We start from the raw sequence: 21,275 nt of genomic DNA on the forward strand, positions 1-21,275 counted from the left end.
ATCCAAGCGGATGATGCAGTTGATGTAATGTTGTGAGAGATCAAGAAAGTAAGAGTCGAAGCTGTACTCAAAGGGAGGGAGGTGGTTCATCTGAAAGCCATGTGACTCAAAACCAACTCGTGAGTCGTAATCCCCTTCACACTAAGGCACTTCACAAAAGATTATTGATGTTTCTCTTGTAACGTTTTTTTATCTGAAAGCAATGTGACTCAAACCAACTCGTAATCTCTTTCACACTAAGGCGCTTCACAAAAGATTTATTGCTGTTTCTCTTGTAACGTTTTTTATCTACAAGATTGTGAGCAGCTTTGCAGCCCACTTTTTAGACTTGTGAGGATTAGAACTACATTACACAACTGTAAAACACACTCCCTTATACCTCTTTCGTCATTTGAGATGGACGTGAGCGCACACGCCGTGATCGTATTGTTATATCACGCTTAAACCTGTGCCCAGCTTCTGTAGCTTTTGGATCCCATTGAAGGCTATAGTTTGATCCCCACCGGTCCAGATTGTAAATGCAAACCGTAGTTCCAGTGTTTTCTTTGAAGTCAGAGAACCTTGACCCAATGCTGTACTCATTAAAGGGTGAGAACTCCTTCACAGCATTCAACCTAGTGTCTGCCTCTTCCTTGCTATGAACTTGCAAATCAAACTCCATCCAGCCACCTTCTTTCCGGTATGTAATGATAGGGATTTCCACCTCCTGCAAGAACACGAACGTATAAAGACTTCAGAACTTGAAAAAATAGATCATCCAATAATCTTGTATTGAGATTGTCCAACTCCATTTCAGATCTTGTATTCGTCTAGATGCTCGTCTCTTTCCTCAATCAACCCGGGTTAAAGGCCCAAATAGGCATCCAGACGTGTACACAAGGTGAACTGCCCAGGTTGTCGGGCGTCCAGACGTGTCCTTCAGTAATACACTAGAACAACAGGTGGATGAGCATAAATCTTACTTCTTTATCTTCGTTGTAGGACCGGGAAAGAAACGAAATAGACCGTGTCTCTTTACATTGGGTAAACACAACAGCATCCTTGCCGAGTCGCATTACCCCCGTCTGTTACAAACGCCACAAATACGTCAACTATCAGTGTGTATGTTTTAGGAGTATCAAGGAGAAACCATGTTATTGCATATATATATATATATATATATATATATATATACCTAGATGAATCCAGGAACATGCCCAAATTCACCTTTTAGGAACGTGCATGTTATATACTCATGGTAGTCAACCCACAAGACTATATAACTATCAACTCCGTTATGCATAGTATGGACCAGATACTACGACATCCCCACTAACGTCATCAGTGCCCAATTGAATCATCCACAGCTTACCTTGAAACCAACCCCAAACCGTCCAATAAGACCTTCGTCCTTGTTGTTAGGTCTCTTATGACCAAAGGAGACCATGCGCAGAATATCTGAATGGCTCATACCTGTTCCATTATCCCTTACAGAGAGGACTGGTATCTGGGTATCCACTAATTTGAAAAACTCTTGGTCAATGGTGATGTCAATCCTGCTCAAAATCAAAGAAACAACAGCATGAGATCCAAAACTGAGGGCAAGCTTAGCCTCTATTTAAGAGAAGGGTTTGCTTTTAAACAAACGAAAGTTTAATTGACAACTGCTTAAGACCTTCACCTTGTTGCTTTTGCATCACGGGCATTATCAATCAGCTCTGCCAACCCCCCGAAAATCCAAGAAGCGTGATTTTGCCCAAGTGTCTCAAGATAGCTGGGATGTGTCTGTGCATACTTTGGCAGCCCGTGAGGCAGCTTCTTATCTTTCTCTAGTAAATCTGACTGACTGCTCCTCTGCTGTACTGATTCTACTGCCTTCGACTGCTCTCTCAGGGCTGCCAGAATGCAATCCAAGTTATAAAACAACAATCATTCTTATGGTAAAAATGCTTCAAAGCAGTTTTAAACATTGCCCATTACCAGAAACAACATCTGGATTCAACACCGGCTCTATTGGAACGTAAAAACTTGGCTGTGTAAAAGCCTTCTGCTGTCGGTAGCTCACAACAACTTTTTGCTTGGGGTGAATCAAACCCTGGGCAGGTGGATTGATCAACAGTTCCCATCCAGGGATCATCACAAAAGCAACCTATACACAGACCCACATACTAGTATTCATTTTGGGCTCCATGCATTTAGCTACTCTTCCAGTGGACTGCCGAAATGAAAGCTAACAAAGAGATGCCTTGCCTTGCGGTACTGCATTAAGAATGTGAGAAATCTTTGCCATTCATCTAGCCGGGCAGGATTGGCTCCCAAAGGGTAGAAGTCAAAAGTTCGTAAAACATTTAGAGGATAAATAGACTCTGCCTCCACCTTCTGAATGATCAACTGTGGTGGCCTGTCTCAATACACAAGATACAAATAGGCACAAGGAAGAGTCCAATTTCCATTAACTGACACACGACTACCACACATTCTTCATATGGACATTCTGCACGCTACGGCTCTTGAAAACAAAAACTGAATCTTACAGTGCAATAGGAACCCTGTAGCTCTGAATGTCAGAAACAAGTTTATTATCTTTCAAGAGCACCCCCCTCCAGCACTGTTCACCTGCAGCCAAAAAGTTTTTTTTTTTTTAATGTATTTAGTATGAGTGGAAAGCAACGTTTGCATGCATATACGTACACAGACACCCACATACATATACAGAGACGTACATTGTTTGCACGCGTGCATGCATTCTTGGGATAGAAAATCAAAAGGACGGGAATGAAGAGAAATGACTGGAAATCTTCTCTTTTAAGGAAATAGTGACATTCACAGACACGCTAAGTCCAATAAAGATCATCTTGATTCCATGCCAGACCCATTCAGTAGTAACAGGTTCTGACTTGTGTGTTGTATTCTCTTTAATAGGCCTCCTTATTCTTTAAAGTTGTGTGAGTGGTTCTGAGAGAAGCAACCAGAGCCAGCTGATTTTAGCCAGATGTTGCAACCTACTGTTAGGTAGCTGCACACATTTAATGTTGGTCACCAAGCTCAAATCAGCCAACCTGCTTTCCAGGAGTCCACAGTCTACCTGATGCACCCTACAATGCCCAAAAAACTACCACTTAGTGCTGCCTGGCCAGAGAGGCTCTCTCGTCTTTTTCTGGGTGAGATCTTACTGCCTGTTAGGTCAATCTGAGAGTTTTGTTTCTTACCATCAGTAAACAACAAGGCTTGGTATTGTGGTGCCCAAACAGTAACTTGTCGAGCCTCAATACATGTCACGTGCACACCTGCTTTACTACTCAGGACACCTTTTGGGATGGGCACTCTGCATTTTGTAAGCCTTTGCTCAAGGACATATCGCCACGTACCATATGCCTGTAAGGTTGTACATGCAAGTCCCACACATGTCAAATGTAACCCACTTGCAAGCTGTAATGATGTACATCTGCTCAGAATACTTATTAGGCCTTTGGTCAGATACTTGGACCTTAGTAGCCAGGTGTTTCATGAAATGTATTTGAAACATTTCTGAAACGTTTCATAAAAATCTCAGAGGTTTCACTCATATGCTGCCGGTCTGTTTATAATGCCCACGACATGCTGAAAGACATATATGCAACCGCTTTCAAACACATGGCTGCAGGTCTTCTACTGCTGGCCGCTGGGCTTGCTTGCTTCTCCTATGCTGCTGGCGGACTAGGGCTCTCCCATGTTGGGCATCTAGGCTTGATGCCCATGGGCTGTCCCTCGGGTTGCCCATATGCAAGGCTTCCTAAGGCTGGCCAAAGGCTAGCCTAAGCCTTTTTCTTCTACATGCATCTACTCTATGGTGACCAAAATGCTCTTTTCTCCAAGTGGGTTAAGTGACACATACGGACACCTAAGGCTTCAGATGTGACCTACGTAGGTCGCCCCTGACATGTCCCTTGGACTAGGGCTCACAATGGGGTCACGGCATACAACAAATAAATTCCTAAAAGGTTTTATTGATGGAAAATGGGCCAAAGCTTTGCAAAGAGAGCTTGGGACAACTCTTGCCCACTTGCTTCAATTGGTGCTTCATGATGTATGTAGTTGACATCTCTTATAGACTTGTTGGCTTCTCTGATGTAGGCTCCTTGTGCTTTGGAGAGGCAGTCCTTCGCAGACGCAATAATCTTTGAAATGTTTCTATAGTCCTTCAAAGACTCAGTAATCTTTAAAAATGTTTCTGTAGTTTTGTTGGCCTCCAATGATGGCAAAACCATCCTCGTTAAGAAGAGATGAGAAACGACATCCAAATATTGCCTCGTATGGAGTCCATCCAATACTGGTTGAATGAATGTTGTTCAGAATAGCCTGCACCAATGGAAGATATTGTTCCCATTTCAATTGATGGTCATGGCAAAATGATTTGAGAACATCAAAGGCCATCTCCTTATAAATCTTTGTCTACCCATGTGTCTGTGGGTGTAATGCACTAGAGAGTATTACTTGATAACTTAGTCCCAAAGTAATCAAAAAATGGTCTCCAAAAATGTGAAGTGAACTTGAAATCTCTATCTGATGCGATTGTCCATGGTAAACCACAAATGAGGTACCAAGTCAGATAAAGAGGTAAGCAATGTCTTATGTTGTGCCCGTTTGCTTGCAAGGAATGAGAATGCAAAACTTACTGAACCAATCATCAATGGTCATACACTATGTATTCCTAGTTCCCATAGCTACTGAAAGAAGGCTTATAAAGGCCCCTCAAGAACAAGCTAAGGCTGAACAACCCAGCTTGCTTGGAGTGTCTTCGAGTGTCGAACCTTCACTTTTTGGCAACTTTGACATGCCTGGACATATTACTATGCGTCCCTCCTCATTTTTGGCCAAAAGAATATTTACTCTTAACTTCTCCAAGGTACTGTTGATACCACGATGACCCCGAACCAAAGAATCATGGGCAATGCCTGTCTTTTCTCCCTTAGAACACATCGTCGGTTTTTGTAGAACAATCAACCATCTTGAACTGTACAATGACCTAGTTTTGAACTCAGGGCCAAGTTGTCGTGAGTCCCGAATTCCAAGAATCCACATATTGTGCCTTCACCTTGAATCTCAAACATAGTGGACTCCTCCATGGTTTGAATGGTGGTCTTTCGACTAAGAGCATCAGCACAGGGTTATGTTTGCCAGGGACACACTCAATCATCCCTCCAAACTATTGGAAAAGTTGACTCTACCTGGCTTGTCTCTCACTCCAGGGCACTAAGCATGGTCTGTAACCTTTTCACGTGCCTAGTGATCCATCTTTACTGTGAACTCTCGTAAAAAAATGGTTTCCAATGCTTGACTGATGTGATCACCATTAATGTCCTAGGACATGACCAAATCACCCTAATCGGGACACTGATGGGGGAGGGGGGAATTTGAGAACACAAGAGCAAGTGCACTGCAGAAAAACACAGCAATGGAGAAGGAGAGAGAGAGAGAGGCGTGTAACTATGCTCTATATACACAAGAAAACCCCGAATACCTGATACAACAAGTGGGGGAGCAACCCACATGAGTAGTTGGCCTGCTCAAAAGATAGCCGACAGGACAAAAATGTCCACGACCAGCACATGTCCCCAGTCGGCCAGCTTCTCAGATCGGCCAGCACACAGGACAAGTCGGGGACCAGTAGGGGCAGTCGGCCAGCATCCAAGACACCCAGACCAGCAGTCGGCCAGTGTCTGGATCAGCCAGGAGCCACGGAACATCCTCCCACACCTGGTAAAAATAGGGAAAAAATATGGAGAGTTGGGAAAAATGAGAAAACACCTAAATCGGGCGGGCACACCCACAACAGAGACCCTGGTGTAAATATACAAACAGGAGATGACTACTACCACCCCCTCTCAGCTCCTGGATGTGGAACCAACCCCAGGGAGCTGGAGTGCCGCCGGAGCATAGCCTGAGGTAAAGACTTCGTGAAGAGGTCCACCGCACTCTCCTTCGCCGAACAGAACTCTAGCAAGATGTCATCAGCAACGATCTTTTCACGAACAAAATGCCGCTGGATGATCGTGGATTCCACCAATGGAAACCCAATCTTGCCAAGTAACCTCTGCAACCTCACCACCTCACAAGCAGCACCATAAGCAGCCCGATACTCTGCCTTTGTCGACGACAAGCCAATAGATGGCTGCCTCTTACTGCTCCATGAAACCGCTCCTGAGCCAAGGGAAAAACTGTAGCCTGATGTCAACGTCCTCGTGTCTGGCTCTCCTCCCCAAACTAAGTCACTCCAACCATAGAATCTCACTCCATCCATCAATCCCCCTCCTGTGAAAAAGAGTCCTAGATCCTTCGCATGCTACAGAAACCACAAGATACGCAATCCTACCTCCCAAAGAGTCCTCTGCAAACATGAGCTCAACAGCCTCATCAGAAAGCTCCCGTCCAATCTGGTCAACAACCAAAACAATGAACCATTCTGCTTCCGAGTCAAGGAGGTATCATACTGCTCACAAGGATCAACAACTGTTACGGTGGGATGCCAAGTCCTGGAAACCTACTGAAGACCACTCAAGGCCTTCGTAAACCTGTAAACAACCCCCTCTGAAACCGGAACCACAAAGCCTGGAGAATGTGCAACATTCACCTCCACCTGCAAGTAATCAACTGCCACCTGCCTAGCCTTCCAATAGGTTCCCGAGGAAAGAACTTCCTCATCTACAGGAGTTTCTTTGTCCCGAATGCTACGAGACATCAGAGCATAGGTTACCTGTAAAGTTTCCTCTGACTGACGAACACAAGAACTACTAACATCTATACTGGAAAGTTCCTGCCAACTGCTGCCATCAACAAGCAAGCCATCCACCATCTAGTCCTGGAAAGCCTGCACCTGCAGCGTATCCACACTTGAGTGGCCATTACCAGACTGCCACTCATCAGAAAACTGAGGACCTGGGAGAGTGAGTGTTGAGAGTTTGTAAACTCCATTCTCCACTCTGCCTTCCCAAAAACTACCTGGCATGTTGCCTTGTCTCGGAGAGCAACAAAATGCTCATCAAACTCCACCCGTATGCCAGTCTTGCAAACCTGATGCACTAACAACATATGAAAACCAAGTGATGGAACATACAACACCTGGAAGGAATGCTTCCCCCCTCTGCCATCGGGAACAATCTCCAACCTGCCCTCACTGTGAACTGGGATAGTGGATATATCCCCGGTAAGAATGTGACCAAAATACCTGCAAAGATCCTGTAAAGCCGAACAGGAAGGAGTCATGTGCCTGGAAGCACCACTGTCTAGAATCCACTCCCGAGTATCCATAGCGGAGAGTCCTCCAACCTCCTCCCTGCACGAAGAAAATAAAACACCGGTGTCCATAACCTCCATGTGCACAAAAGCTAGAGTCTTCACAGTTGCTGCAGAGGATTCGGCACCCTTCTCGGTGCTCCGCTTTGGGACACTGCCTCCAATAGTGGCCTTTCTCGCCACAATCATTACATGTCCTCTCTGCCTTGAGTTTCTCACGGTTTGAGTCGGACATCTTCTCAAAAGACTTCTTCGATGAAGCCTTCCCTTTGCCCTTGTTGTTATGGCCTTTCGACCGTTGGCCAATTAAGGCCTCCGAACCTCCGCCCTATGGAGGGTTCATGAATCTTTCCTCCTAGTCCAAGACCATGGACACAAGCTCCTCCCATGTCATGGTGCTGAGTCTGCCACTTGTATCAAAGAAGAGTAGAATGCTAAGTACTGAGAGGGAAAATGCGACAGCAACGTGATGGCCATATCCTCCGATGATATCTCTTTCCCGGCCTAAAGAGCTTCCTGCTAAAGAGCCTGCAGCTTGTTAATGTGCTCCAGCATCGTCGATGACTTTGCAAGATTCATAACACGCATCTGTACTTCCAAGAAATCCTCTTCATAGACGATACCCTGTTATAGAGAGAAGCCAAATGCTGCCATATACCTCTGGCCAGCGTCATATGCTTGATATGATTGATACCTGCGGTGTGCAGTTGAGGAAGATGAAAGAACGGACTCTAGCATTGACACGATCCCATAACTGTGCATGTGCCTCACATTCCTTCCGAATTGAGGGTAACTCCCCTTCCTCTAACTCCGGCCGTGGAACCCCAACAACAATGAAATCAGCAAGGTCGTAAGACTCCAAAACAGATTCCATCATTACCTTCCATATGCCCTAGTTGTTCACGTCCAACTGACGGTCCACTGGGAACGTGGAGAGTGTCGGGATCTTCACATGCCTCTCACCCATCTCAAGTAGATCTGCCATTGCAAGGATGTAACTAAAAAGGGTGGATGGGTGGGAAAAAAGATGAACTTAAACCTACAAGTGACTCTCCAACAAATCAGCCCGCCTTCCTCTTGCTTCTCCTCTTCTCGAACAGTCCAAAACAGTCCACCAATCAGCAACAAAACAGCCCCCCTCTTGCTCACACAATTCCCAAGATCTATCAAGAGCCTAGAACTCTGATACCTTGTCAGAATATGCAGCGGAGATCATGACAAAATCTGAGAACATAAGAGCAAAAGCACTACAGAAAAACACAGCAATGGAGAAGGAGAGAGAGAGAGAGAGAGAGAGAGAGAGAGGCGTGTAACTCTGCTCTATATATACAAGAAAATCCCGAATACCTGATACAACAAGTGGGGGAGCAACCCACATGCTGCTCAAAAGACAGCCGACAGGACAAAAATGTCCACGACCAGCACATGTCCCCAGTCGGCCAGCTTTTCAAAGTCGGCCAGCACACAGGACAAGTCGGAGACCAATAGGGGCAGTCGGCCAGCATCCAGGACACCCAGACCAGCAGTCGGCCAATGTCTGGATCAGCTAGGAGCCACGGAACATCCTCCCACACCTGGTAAAAATAGGGAAAAATAGGGAAAAAATAGGGAGAGTGGGGAAAAATGAGAAAACACCTAAATCGGGCGGGCACACCCACAACAGAGGCCCTGGTGTAAATATACAGATAGGAGATGACTGCTAATGAGGACTACCATCTGGAAGGGTCACAAGACACAAGCACCCAGATTGTGCGTGGAATTATCAAGTTTGGGCCATTAAAGAGAGAAAAAGTAATTATAAGTTACTTTAAGCTATTTTTGGCAGTTCTATTACAAAAAGAGCTCTATCTTTAGTGAAAAAGCAGATCGTGACTCATGGCGCGGAGTTTTTCACGACAGCAGGACTTGCAAAAATACCTCGTTTTGTGTGCCACTTGATCCTAGCCCTTTTTTGGCAAGTATCCTTTGGTTTTACCCGCCTTCTGAAGCTGTTCGTGCAGTCAAAATCTTCATCAGAGCTTTGTATCTGCTGTTGGGTCATCCTTGATTACCGTTTTTGTTGGTTGCTGGAACTATTATGCTTTCTAGAACGCACTTCCCTTCACACACGCGCTTGCTACACAGCTGATCGCTTGCTGATTTTCTGATCATAACAGCCATTTGGCATGTTTTCTGGTGTTATCTCTCTCTACCACACATAGGCAAAGGTTTGCTCAGTGAAAGCACACAGGCAGGCCTTTTTTCTTGGACTCACAGAGGGCTGGACAGCACCTTTCATTGCAAAGAAAGTGTCCCACTCACAGGTATCTAGGTATCTCGGGTGTCCGTGTGGTGCCTTCCAAGTGTCGCATGCATAGTAGATGCCACACGGGTTGATTTGGGATTGTTTTGTCGCGAAGAAGGTCTTGCTTTTCAGGTGAAGATTGAAGATCAAGGGTTCTACACTGACAGGGGCCACCCACAGGGTTGACATACGCACCCACGAGCCGAGGTTCAACCTGTATGACCTCGTGGTGAGAATAACGCATCTGAGGAAAAGTCTGGATTGTTTGCTTTTGTTTTTTTTTTTCATTGTTGTACTGGAAGAATTCGGTGCATACTAGTGGTGAACCCTCGGCAACCACAAGTTTGTACTCTGGAGCAAACTCCTTTTGGTATTTGATATTACCTTGAGGAGGGGGGGGGGGGGGGGGGGGGTGTTGCAGGCGGGTCAGCCCATCTTTTTGGCCCCTAGTGTTGTGCACAGTGCAGATCTCTTTTCTCTTTCATGTTGCTGAAGATTAAAGTGCATTATATCTTGGTTCTCAGTTATCAACGCTTTCAGTTCCATTATGCTCACGGAGGGGCGAGAATGAGGGCGGCGGTGAAGGCAGGGGAAGGGTGAAGAAGGGTGAGGGGGGCTGGAGGGTAGACAGCAGCAGGAGGGGCGGACGGGTGCACGCAGTAGGCAGGGGCCGAGAATGGGCTCACGGCCAGGGGAGAGTGCAAGGGTGGGCAAGGAAGGAGGAGGAGGAGGTGCGCAAAGCAAGAGGAGCAATTCGCGAAGGTGGTCGGAGGGGTGGGGGAGGGACGGGAGATGGTAAAAGCAATAATTCATGACTTTGTATCAAAGAATGCTCACAGACTGCCTCACAGAAGTCGTACCATGATGGATGGTGAGAACAATTGGAGACTGGTGGTGTATACAACCACTTGGACATCTTGCAAGAGGTTAATGAACAGCTTGACAGTCATGGATATAAAGCAATATGCAAATCATCCTTCAACAAGATTTGGAATACAGTTTTTAAACAAGTCACACTCTCAAAGACAAGTAGCTTCTCCAAATGCGACTTTTGCTCGCAAATAAAGTTAAAACTTGCTGCAACAAAAGTTCTTCAAGAGAGGGAAGTACTATTTCTACGACGTGAACACATGTTGAAGCAAATGTCATGCAGAAGTCTTTATTATGCATGGAGGCTCTCCTCCCAGCTGGATCCAAAGCAGAATCTATGCATCATTCATGATAAGATCAAGCAACTTAAAACTTGCATCACAAGAGTTCCTGATATAGCAAAGTCTTTTAGTCGTGTGGTACAACTCCCAGTGTCCCTAACTGGCGTATTGACACATCAACATGGGCAAGGAGCATATGGACATTTGATTTACCATTTTGGGCTGGTGGATCAGATTTTACCATTGGCTCTGTTGCAATGTGCCTTCGTCACTTGGAAAATGGAAAGCCTTAGTCCCACTAACATAGTTGCCAGGCATTTCATGAAACTCATTTCAAAAAGGTTTCATACCTTTTTGAAACATTCTTCACAGGGGAGTGCCTTAATACATTTAGCAAACCTAGAATGAGACATGGTAAAAGAAGGATATACTGGGCAGCTTGATAAAAAAAAGCCCCAATTTCAAAATCTATTTTTTGTAAGCAATTCTGTCAAATCAGCCAAAATTGAAGCTACCAAGAGACCTTCATGGGAAGATTTCACACACAAAACAGCACAACCACATGGAGGCAGTTGGTGCCTCTATGCAAACTGATCTTTTTGTGTACAGAATGGGTTACTATTACAAAAAACACAAAAAAGGGATGGAAAAAAACTGGTCTGAAACATTTTCAAAAGGTTTGGTACATTTCAAATGATATGAAACGTGTGTTTCATTGCAACTATGAACCAGGTTATAAGATTAATCAATACCATGTTGGCACATTCTAAAAAACACAACAATACTCATAAGAAGTTTGCTATCAAGGCTCAGACATTTACGCATTCATGTTTGAAGTAAGTGAAAACACAATTCATATAAATCACTTTTTGCAAATAAGGTGACACAAACCTGGACTCCTTGGAGCTGAATCCATAAGCACACCAACCATGCAACTACCAAAACATCTGTAAAACAACATTGTAACGCAACCTCATAACATAAGTTCTGATTTGTTAATCTTGAGACAACTTATTTTTAGTAATGGTCTGCAAGATTTGACATTAACCGACATTTATGTCAAAGGTATGTGAGAAGAGCACCAATAAGACTGGGTTTTAACTGAATATGAAAGCAAAGTGCAAAGTCAAAAAGAGCACACATTTTGTTTTAACCCAATAAAAAGCAAAACCAAAATAATTAAAGACGTATACATGACCATCAATCAATACTTTGTTAGGAAAACATGCTGTATAACAGTATACAACAAGTCGTCTATCAAAAATTGAGTTTTGCATAATATCAATGCACAGACGTTAAAAGATCTAGCTAACCTAAAAATTTAATTATGTCCAGCGTTACATCATCTCCTTGCATTCACCTATTTATTGTTCATCTTATCCATACCCATCATCAAGGTGGTTTTATATATAATCAAAATTCAAATCACCATTAATGGTTTAGCCCCCTAGACTTCCTATTTACACACTCATTGCTACAAGAGTCCCGTCAAAATAGGACATTCAAGACTTCCTCCCCTTGAAAACGTTTACATCATCAAAAAACATCAAGAAATCTCTTCATTGGATTGCTAATCTTCCCCTAGGTTGAGATTTCCTCTACCCTATTCATATTGATTCAAAAATTTGTTTGTGTAATGCTTAAAGACTAAAAATGAGTTAAAAAGGTTAAACCAATGGCAACCAGTCTAGCACTTATCTTCAAGTAAATTCCTAACAACAAAGAAACTAATACCTTGATATGAAACCTTAATAAAAAAACTATATTTACTCCCAATAAGTGGATAAGTGCTTACCGGTATACATGATTATCATATGGATTTATGGCTCCCATCACTAGGCCGTATTGGATTCATGGAGCGCACAACAACTCATGGATTCAAGTTGTTTCTATTGGCAACCAAAATACCAGGTGCTGCTGAGAACAGAGAAGCGCAGGGCTGTGGGACTGATACAGGCGCCTGCAACTGCTGAATACAGGCTGTACAGTGCTGTACGACTGCAAGTACAGCCTTGTACTTTCTGCAGGTACACTGTACGGCCAGTTCTAGGGCAAGTACAGGTGCTGGACAATTCTGTAGCAGACAGCACAGGCCACCAACAGCAAAACTCAGTAGGCGGCTACTTCTGGTTCTCTGCAGAAACAGCCCGTACCGTCAAGTACAAGCAAGTACCGTCAAGTATAGGCAAGTACAATCAAGTACAATCAAGTACAGTGCTGATTTTCAGATCTGTATTTTCAAGGACAGCATAAGAGTGAACATCAGGAGGAGGATACAAGCACATGTGTGAAGCAGGGTTGTGGAAACAAGTGCCTGCAAGTACAATTTGGTGCTGTTGCTTCCTCCAGTGCTGTTTCACGAGCTGAATTTGGTAAGCTCCGTTTCTGTTCATCTATCTCTCTTTCTACTGCTTGATGTCTGTTGCAGATATGAGTTATCTGGCCCCTTGTGAGAGGAGGGGTATGGCAGGTTGACAAGGGTTGAGACAGAGTTTGGACAGCACATGTATGTTTGAGCTGAGATGATGTATCTTGCACTTGGGTTATGCCAGATGTATGCCCATGGCTGGCCTGCTTAGTGATCTTGGCTGATCAGAGGGAGGCACAGTGTGTTATTGTGGAACACAGATCTGTGTGCATAGATCCTCTGTGCTGAGAAGGATTTGTGGGCCGTCAGATTGGACTTACAGGTGTAAACTCTTGGCTGATCTTTGTGTTGTACTCAGCCATTCATTGTATTATAATTGAATAAAGAAATACCGCAAGGGGCGCCAAGCTTTGGGGCCAACAGGTGTCGCTGTGTTTTCAGATTTGGGCACTCTAGCTCCAATCTCTTTTGTTTTATCATCTAGACTACAAGTGGACGGGTGATTGCTTCTACCGCACTCTGGTTTTCTATCAGAGGCCGGTTTCAAAGGTCCCACACATTGGGAACCTTCCAGAATCAAAAGAGCTCCCATATGTCAATACATAGCGTGATTGATACCTCGTCTGGAGGGTTATGGACCACGCTTCCCCAATCCTCCTCCCGTAAGACAGCAAGATGCTATCCTAGGGGCTTAGTTGACTACAAGTCATTATTTGCCACAGACTCCATAGAAAAGCTTGTCGAATAAGCACACCCGAGTACAAGCTATCGTTAAATTGTTGTACACGAGGATTAATTCTACTATTCGTCAAGCGTGTCCACAACCAAAGCTATCCCACTTTAATACACAATAGAAGTAGAGTTAGGATCAATACTCGGTACCGCTGCATTCATGGACTACCGCATAAATTGTGACAGTACCTTGTGTGCATGAATACTAATTGGAACCTCTACAGACTACATAGTACTATCACCAAAACTCGTCGTCGGTGAGGCGTGGTCAAGCATGGGGAATGCAGGTCAAAAATGACCGCCAAATAAAGGTAGATAAATCAAGCTTCAGCTTTTTGCAAAAACACACTCACAAAGGTCGACATTCAACCCCCACTTCACATAAGTAGGCTATTATGAGTATGTACCAAAACAAAAGCAAGCTTATACCCCGATTCGGGAAGGCACCCAACTTTCTAGCCCCTCTTTTCTCCTTTTAAGTCCTCTTACCAAAAGCGGGTCACTTATGCCAAAAATAACTCAACACATGCTTTGTTGAGAGAGGTGCATTGTCATGTGCATGCACATGGACATGCTAATCCCAAGGCTCATCCCTGAAGGGCAACAAATAAACAGACCATTTAGGGCATGAGCAAGGCACTCGAGGACACCAGAAACGATCCCCATGGATCAAGACTTGGTCAGCTAAGTGTGCAAGCCTTTCTGGGCTGGTCGGAAGAATTTATGGATTTTATGTCCGTTGATGCTGGCCGACTGCTGTCGGCCAGCATGAGTTGGCATCTACATGTCTATATAAGGCTCAGCCAAGAGTTCTTTTGATCATCTAACAGCGCCACAGTGTTGGGAGGTTCTTCCACCTTGCCTAGGGCTGCCAGAACTATGTACCCTTCTTGCACACCGGCATTGATGTATGGAGCAGCGGTATGGGCGCCAGGCCTTGCTACCCATTGGTGGACAGTGGACACAGATAGAGAGACCACAGGCCCTCATGATGGGACGCATGATACGCAGCAAACCGTCAGTACCTCATGACATTATCCGAGCAGAGTTTGCTCCGCCTCCTATGATGGTAGAGGCCATATTTCAGACTATATGCCTGCTAGACAGATTCAGAGAGATGCCACAGGACAGATTGTCATACAGAGCTTTTGAGGCATCGAGACAGCTGGCTGAGGCACGAGACAGAGGATCATGGTATGCACAGGTCACACATTGGTTCTCACAGCATAGCCTAGACATGGATCATCTACCACCATTCCAGTATGACAGGGATGCACCACATATCCGTCACTCTCATAGTGAGAGGAACAGAGTATTGAGACAGGACCTATGGCAGCTCTATACACGAGAGACATGGATATTGCCTACACAGCCTCTTCCACCGAAGATGCTATACTACAGAAATCACTTCATGAGTATCACCGATGATGGATTTATAGAGAGGCCTAGATACATGGAGGGCTTTTTACCACACGACTCCCGAGTGGCTATTGGTCAACTTAGAGTTTCATCACACCGATTGGAGATTGAGACTGGCAGAGCAGCATGGGTCCCCCCGAGAGGAGAGGGTATGCAGATTGTGCAGAGAGGAGGTGGAGAGTGAGGAGCATTATGTATGCAGATGCAAAGCATATACAGCCATCAGAGAGAGATATCCCATTTTATTCAGAGAGCCACATTCCCTACGCCAGATCTTCGAGGCAGCAGCAGACCAGCGCATACTGGGGAGATTCATTCTAGACAGTGCCACAAAGAGACATCATTACAGGCTCAGACAGCTCCAGAGGGGGGACGACAACCACAGATTACTACATTTTTTCAGAGATCCATCCCGCTCCCAGCCCCTACACGGCAGGGAATTACTCTGCAGAGAGCACAGACACTCAGAGCCCGCAGGAGACAAAGGACACCTGGCTTTCGGACACCACGCCTATACCAGAGAGAGATGACAGAGATCAGAGCTCAGTTTCACAAGGAGGGTGCGGAGCGACTGGCTCGCTTCAGAGCACACCCAGGCATGTTCTTCAGGGAGCTGTGGACACCCCCTTCATTGATGTATACCATTTTATACCCCCAGTATGGTACAAGATGGAGCTAGCTAGGTTGCATATCATGATTGTATACTCCATGCATATAGCTTTGCATTCTCCTAGTAGTAGAGCTCCATCCCCTCCCCCACTCATTGTACTTATTGCACACCCAGATTCAGCTTTTTAGTTCAGTACTTTTTCATTTTGTTGGGATGACAGAGGATACCCCATACAGGTACACCGATTTGTCTCATAGGCCAAGTTCGGTCTTTTGGAAGACGTTAATAAAATCTTTCTTTCTTTCTTTCTTTCTTTCTTTCTCTCTCTTCTTTGTGTTTTGCATCAAGATGTTCCTATAAAAGGTGTTTAGGGCTGAAAGAAGACACAGAGCTGCTGCGCATCTGACACTGGTATACAAGCATCAGGTTCAGCAATGCTAAGCACTGATGGTGTCCCAAATGAAGATGCACAGTCCAAGCAAGGAAACACAAGACATGGAAGAAGTTCCCAGGAGGTTGGTTGGTGGTATTCCACAAGACCCAAGGGGAATGGCAGCCCTATGAGTCGGATGCCACTTGGGACATACCAAGAAAGGGTTTCACGAAAACAGTTCCAAAGGATGATCATCATCCAGGGGGTGGAGTGAGGATGCCAAACTCGATACTCAAGAAAAGGAGCCCAAATAAAGTGTTCAGGGACGAGGCATGAAGAGCCAGAAGGACAAGTGCAACAAACGCACACATCTTCACCAGACTTTGGAGTGGGATCAAAGACCTAAGGCAAGGTTTTCAAAAAAAAGGGTGGCAAGAAGGGAAGGATCACAGGTATGGGAGACCATATGTGGAGACAGGGGATGATGACAATCATCCAGTGTCGGGAGCTGGAATCCCGTCATCAAGTTTAGCAGAAAAGGATGTCACGTGCATCGCACACTTGGATGCCACGTGCACACATCTGAACAAGGTGCAAGACCTGGAGTGGAAACTGGTCCCATGTGAGACCAGTCCGAGACGAGTCAACCAAGGTTCCACTCTACGCATCCGAGGTCAAGTGTGCATTGTCCTGCACAAGAATCAGTGCTAGTCCGTATTGCGAGTCTCCCTCTGGAATGATGTCAGATGACCTTTATGTTTGGTGTGCAACTAGATACCGAATGATCCTTTTGAAGACCGCAGCCGAGTTCGACCCTGGAGTTGCAAATGCGACCAATGGAGATTAGATTGATAGAAGACCGTGTAGTAGCATCCCGTGCTGCTACGCAAGAAGACGCCACGCGACGAGTGGAACATGAAAGATTTCTTGCAGCCTTGGACGCAAGAGTGACACCCGTTGCTTCCTCGAGTTCATCCTCCGGAACTTCAGTGAGTATAATTGTAAGATCGACCCCACAACTCCTTATCCCTGGTTGCATCATTTTGAAGCTTATTTTGTTGCAGTTAGAAAGAATAATAATGACAGAGTGATCTTGGCTAGTTGGTACTTGGAAGGTGAGGCAATTCCTTGATGGACAACCACCTCCGAGAGAAAACGCCAACCAAACGGGGTCTTCCCCCAAGACAGAGCACGGGAGCCTCTGGCTCCAAGAACTCGACCACTACGCCCAAGCTTACTCCAGACCAAAAAGTTCAGGCAGGCAAGACTGGTGGGAGACAGCTTAGTGCAAGGAGGGTAGGTGTTTCATTTGTGGCACAAAAGGACACACTTCTAAGGATTGTCCGAAGAAGACTACCACTCCACAGACGACCACCCCAACCTCCACGACTTCCGTGGTGAGTCCAACTCCCACACAGACCCCAACGGTTGTCCCTAGTTCTTTGGATCCCGCAACCGTTAGCCACGAGCTCGAAGATAAGCAGCAGGACGGCCAGGACCTAGAGTATGAGTGCAACGAAATGCTCAAGACCTTTCGTCCTGACTTCGGTAGACAAGAAAGTTGAGAGATTTAGCACAGGAATGAGGATGAGCATCAAGTTTGAAGCTCAAGGTGCTAAATTAGTGGATTAGGGCATAGAGTTTGTGCGAGATTTTATGGTTGCCTCTCTTGTAGAAGCAAATATAGTTCTGGGAATTCAGTAGTTTCACGAGTTCCGGCTAGATATCGATTGGAACAGGCACATTTTTGGATTCTCCAAAACGTATCCAAAGCCCCATCGACCATTAAATGTGAGCCAAGAATCCCGGACTTTCCTCTCATAAGCCACTTGTAGGCTAAACGAGAAATCAAGAAAGGCGCACAATGCACGATGATATACATCCAGACTACCCACATGGTGGCCAGTGCTTTATGAAAAGTTCCAAAATATTTTTCTTCGGGACAATCTCCCTCCCTCCCCCTGCCTAGACTGGAGGACCATAAGATAGACCTCCTCCCAGGCTCGGATCTCCCTGAGCAAGTTTTCATACCGCATGTCTAAGGTAATGGAATCGGAGTTGGACCGCCAACTCCAAGAACTGAATCTGGCTTCATACGCCCCAGTGTGTCGCCAAACTGCTACACCGATTCAGGAAGAAGGATAGTTCTTCTCGATTGTGTGTCAATTATCGCACACTCAATAAGCTGACTATCAAGAGTCAATTCCCGATGCCTCGGATAGAGATTATATTCTCGAGGGACCTAATGGGACCAAGGTGTTCTCGAAACTAGACTTAAAGAGTAAGTGAGGATTGTTAAGGGGAACATCCCCAAGACGGGCTAACTATGAATTTGTGGTCATGCCTTTTGTTGGCTTGACGAACGCCCCAACCACATTCAACCACATAATGATGCGTGTTTTCAGGGACTTGATTGAAAGAATGTGCACAAGCAGAAGTAAATAAACATGAGAGAGAGAAAGATTGCAAGCAAGAACAAGAGCTTTATTAGCTTGAGGTTACAGAGTACAAGAGCCAGCAAATAGGGCAATGTAAGATGATTGAATGAATAAAAGAGAGAAACTCTTATATACTTGTGCATGAGGCAAGTCGGCTGTAGAAAACAGGCCGACAGGACCTCCACGACAGCATTAAGGAAGATGCAATATTTTAACACCCCCCTTGCATCTTGAAGTGTGCAAAAAAGTCAAAAGAAAACTGATGACGAAGGTGCGACCATGGACACCTCAGCATGGCCAGTACTGAGTACACCTCGGAAAATGCACATGTCAGCTTGTTGTCTTCAGAAAACATAATGCCACTATAAAGAGCAAAAGAAAATCTGCTTGGCTCCAAACTCAAAGTAGAACTGTGAACACATCACATCTAATAACCTCGAACAAATGAACATGGAACACATCCTGTCCATAGTCTCTCCTGACCAATAGTTCTGGAACTCATCCGAACCATGAAGGAAACTTGGTTGATCCTAGAACTCATCTGGACATCCGGACCATCAAGTGAACTTGCCTATCTTTATACTTGGAACTCCGACAAACGGGTCCCATGCTCCAGATTTAATATAAGAGAGCTTTTAAAAGCCCCCTCTCCCGCCCACAAGCCGTTTTTGGAAGACAGCACGCGGGGGGATGCCCTTAGGATCAGAGCAGGACACCAGTCATGTTCTCTCCAGACTGTAAGGCCTTGGGAGAGCTGGGGTTATCACTAGACGAGTTTGTGTCAGTGTCATGTGACTTGTCTTTGCCATTCTTTGAAGACTTGCCCTTGTCCTTAGCTTTGCCTTTGTCCTTTGACTGACAATCCTTTGACAGGTGGCCTCTCTTCCCACACTTGTAACACCGACTCCGAACTTTCTTCTGCACCGTCGAGAGTGCCTGATCGGGTCCAACAGACGATGAAACTTTCAATTTTCCCTGTGAAACTAGGATGGATTCCTCTTCCAAGAGGAGAGTACACAGATCATCAAACTCCAGGAAACGTGTTGTGATCTGAACCCGCAAAGCTCGGGAAACCATGTCATAATCTGCAGGAAACCTGATGAGGAGGAGAGCAGCTAACTGAGAAGAGGTCAGGGCAGTACCCATTGCCACTAATTGGTCATGAATTACCTTAACCTTCATCACAAACGACTGCATGGAAGTCCCTGCTGTAACCCCCGTAAAAAGAGCTAACCCAATAGGTTGACAGACCACATTGTAGAGTGTCCCGTGCATATAGATCTCTCAGCTTTCTCCAAACAGAAGCAGCACAATCCAATGTTTGCACGGCGGAGGAGACCTCTAGTGAGATGGCTCGTACATGTGCAAGTGAGCTTTTGATTCTTGATTCTCCCAAGCTGAAAGTTCTGCGTGAAAGGCATCCTCCTGGTCCTGAGTCCAGTTCCTAGAGCTGGTAGGGCGTTCGGGCTTTCGTTCGTGGCCCTGAACAATCTCCCAGAGTCCCTTGTGTGTGAACCAAACCTTCATCTGTAGCTTCTAGTGATCATAGTTTGAACCACTGAGCTTGTCCTCCTTGTTCATGCAGGGGGGACCCATGTCTGCCTCAAAGAGGCTATGTCTCAAACAACCTGTGTAGCTAAGCAATCCACGTGCTCTCTCAAGCACCTTTCCATAGTCACAAGGAACGGGGGACGGTAATGGGGGACAGGGACGGCCATAAGTAGGGAACGGGGACGGGGGAGGGAACGGCACTCAAAAAATACTTTTTTTTTTAAGTTTTTCCACCCTCAGGTAACTACGCAGGCACCGGCTAACTCTACTTTGTGAGACCCCCTATATGAGGAGAAGGCATTTATGAGTAGCACGGGTCACCTGATAGGTCCCGGTTTAAACACCGGATGGTGGCCGATTGTGACCAGATAGCATGAGACGATTCTGGAGAAGGTTGGCACACTGCCAACCAGGCTACATGCATATGCGGTGAGTTATTATACACCTACTGCATATGGGCTGTAAATTTTGAGTCCGTTGCGGCGCGCAGTTTCACACCAGCCTACTTGGGGGAAGGTGCGGAGGGGGGGCGTGAGCCCCTCTCTGCAGGGGGTCCGGCTCCCCCCCGGCCCGAAGGGCCGTTTACGCTAAACTCCATGTTTGTAGCCTTGTAGCCTTGTTCTATATGCGCAAGAGAGAGAGAGAGAGGGCCAAACAAGCCTCAAAGAGCCAACAAGAAATGGGAAGCGCAACGGCCAAAAACGGCAGGCGTCTCCTCACAGGTCCGTCCCTCACCGGCGTCCCGTCCCTGCGCCGTCCCCTGTGAGAAACGTGCCATAGGGGACGTCCGTCCGTCCCCGTTGCTGGTCCGTCCCGAATCGGCGTCCCCGCGTTCCAAGCTGCCATCCCCTCCGTCCCCTGTGACTATGACCTTTCCACAGGATCCAACTAGGGACTAGTAGCCCCCTCTGAAGATGCAGGCTGGACAGCAACAAAATTGTCAAATCCCCATCGGATCTCCTCGTGGAACGCTCCTGGTACAAGACTCGAACTTGCAAACAAACAACAAGGGGGTGCAGGCTTGACTCACCTCCCAACCATGACAGTCGTGGGCAAGCCCACAGTCTTGGTTGTCCCCACCAAGCCACGAGCTGAGCT

General features: G+C 45.9%; 1 protein-coding gene across 1 annotated transcript in view; it reads right to left on the reverse strand.

Annotated features, from left to right (window-relative positions):
* LOC147637055 (uncharacterized) overlaps positions 1-21,275 on the reverse strand; it is a 54,118-nt gene that overhangs the window by 25,742 nt on the left and 7,101 nt on the right. The window contains exons 2-9 of the mRNA XM_086800670.1: positions 11,578-11,633; positions 2,514-2,595; positions 2,230-2,380; positions 1,960-2,128; positions 1,661-1,874; positions 1,352-1,535; positions 963-1,064; positions 380-706 (exon numbers count right to left, since the gene is read on the reverse strand). Of these exons, the coding sequence (XP_086656796.1) occupies positions 380-706; positions 963-1,064; positions 1,352-1,535; positions 1,661-1,874; positions 1,960-2,128; positions 2,230-2,380; positions 2,514-2,595; positions 11,578-11,617 (1,269 nt within the window). The 5' untranslated portion in view covers positions 11,618-11,633. The remainder of the gene's footprint in view (positions 1-379; positions 707-962; positions 1,065-1,351; positions 1,536-1,660; positions 1,875-1,959; positions 2,129-2,229; positions 2,381-2,513; positions 2,596-11,577; positions 11,634-21,275) is intronic.

Source organism: Cibotium barometz, chromosome 7, assembly GCF_041138505.1.
Source record: "Cibotium barometz isolate CiBa-2024 chromosome 7, ASM4113850v1, whole genome shotgun sequence".
In the NCBI taxonomy this organism is placed as follows: Eukaryota; Viridiplantae; Streptophyta; class Polypodiopsida; order Cyatheales; family Cibotiaceae; genus Cibotium; species Cibotium barometz.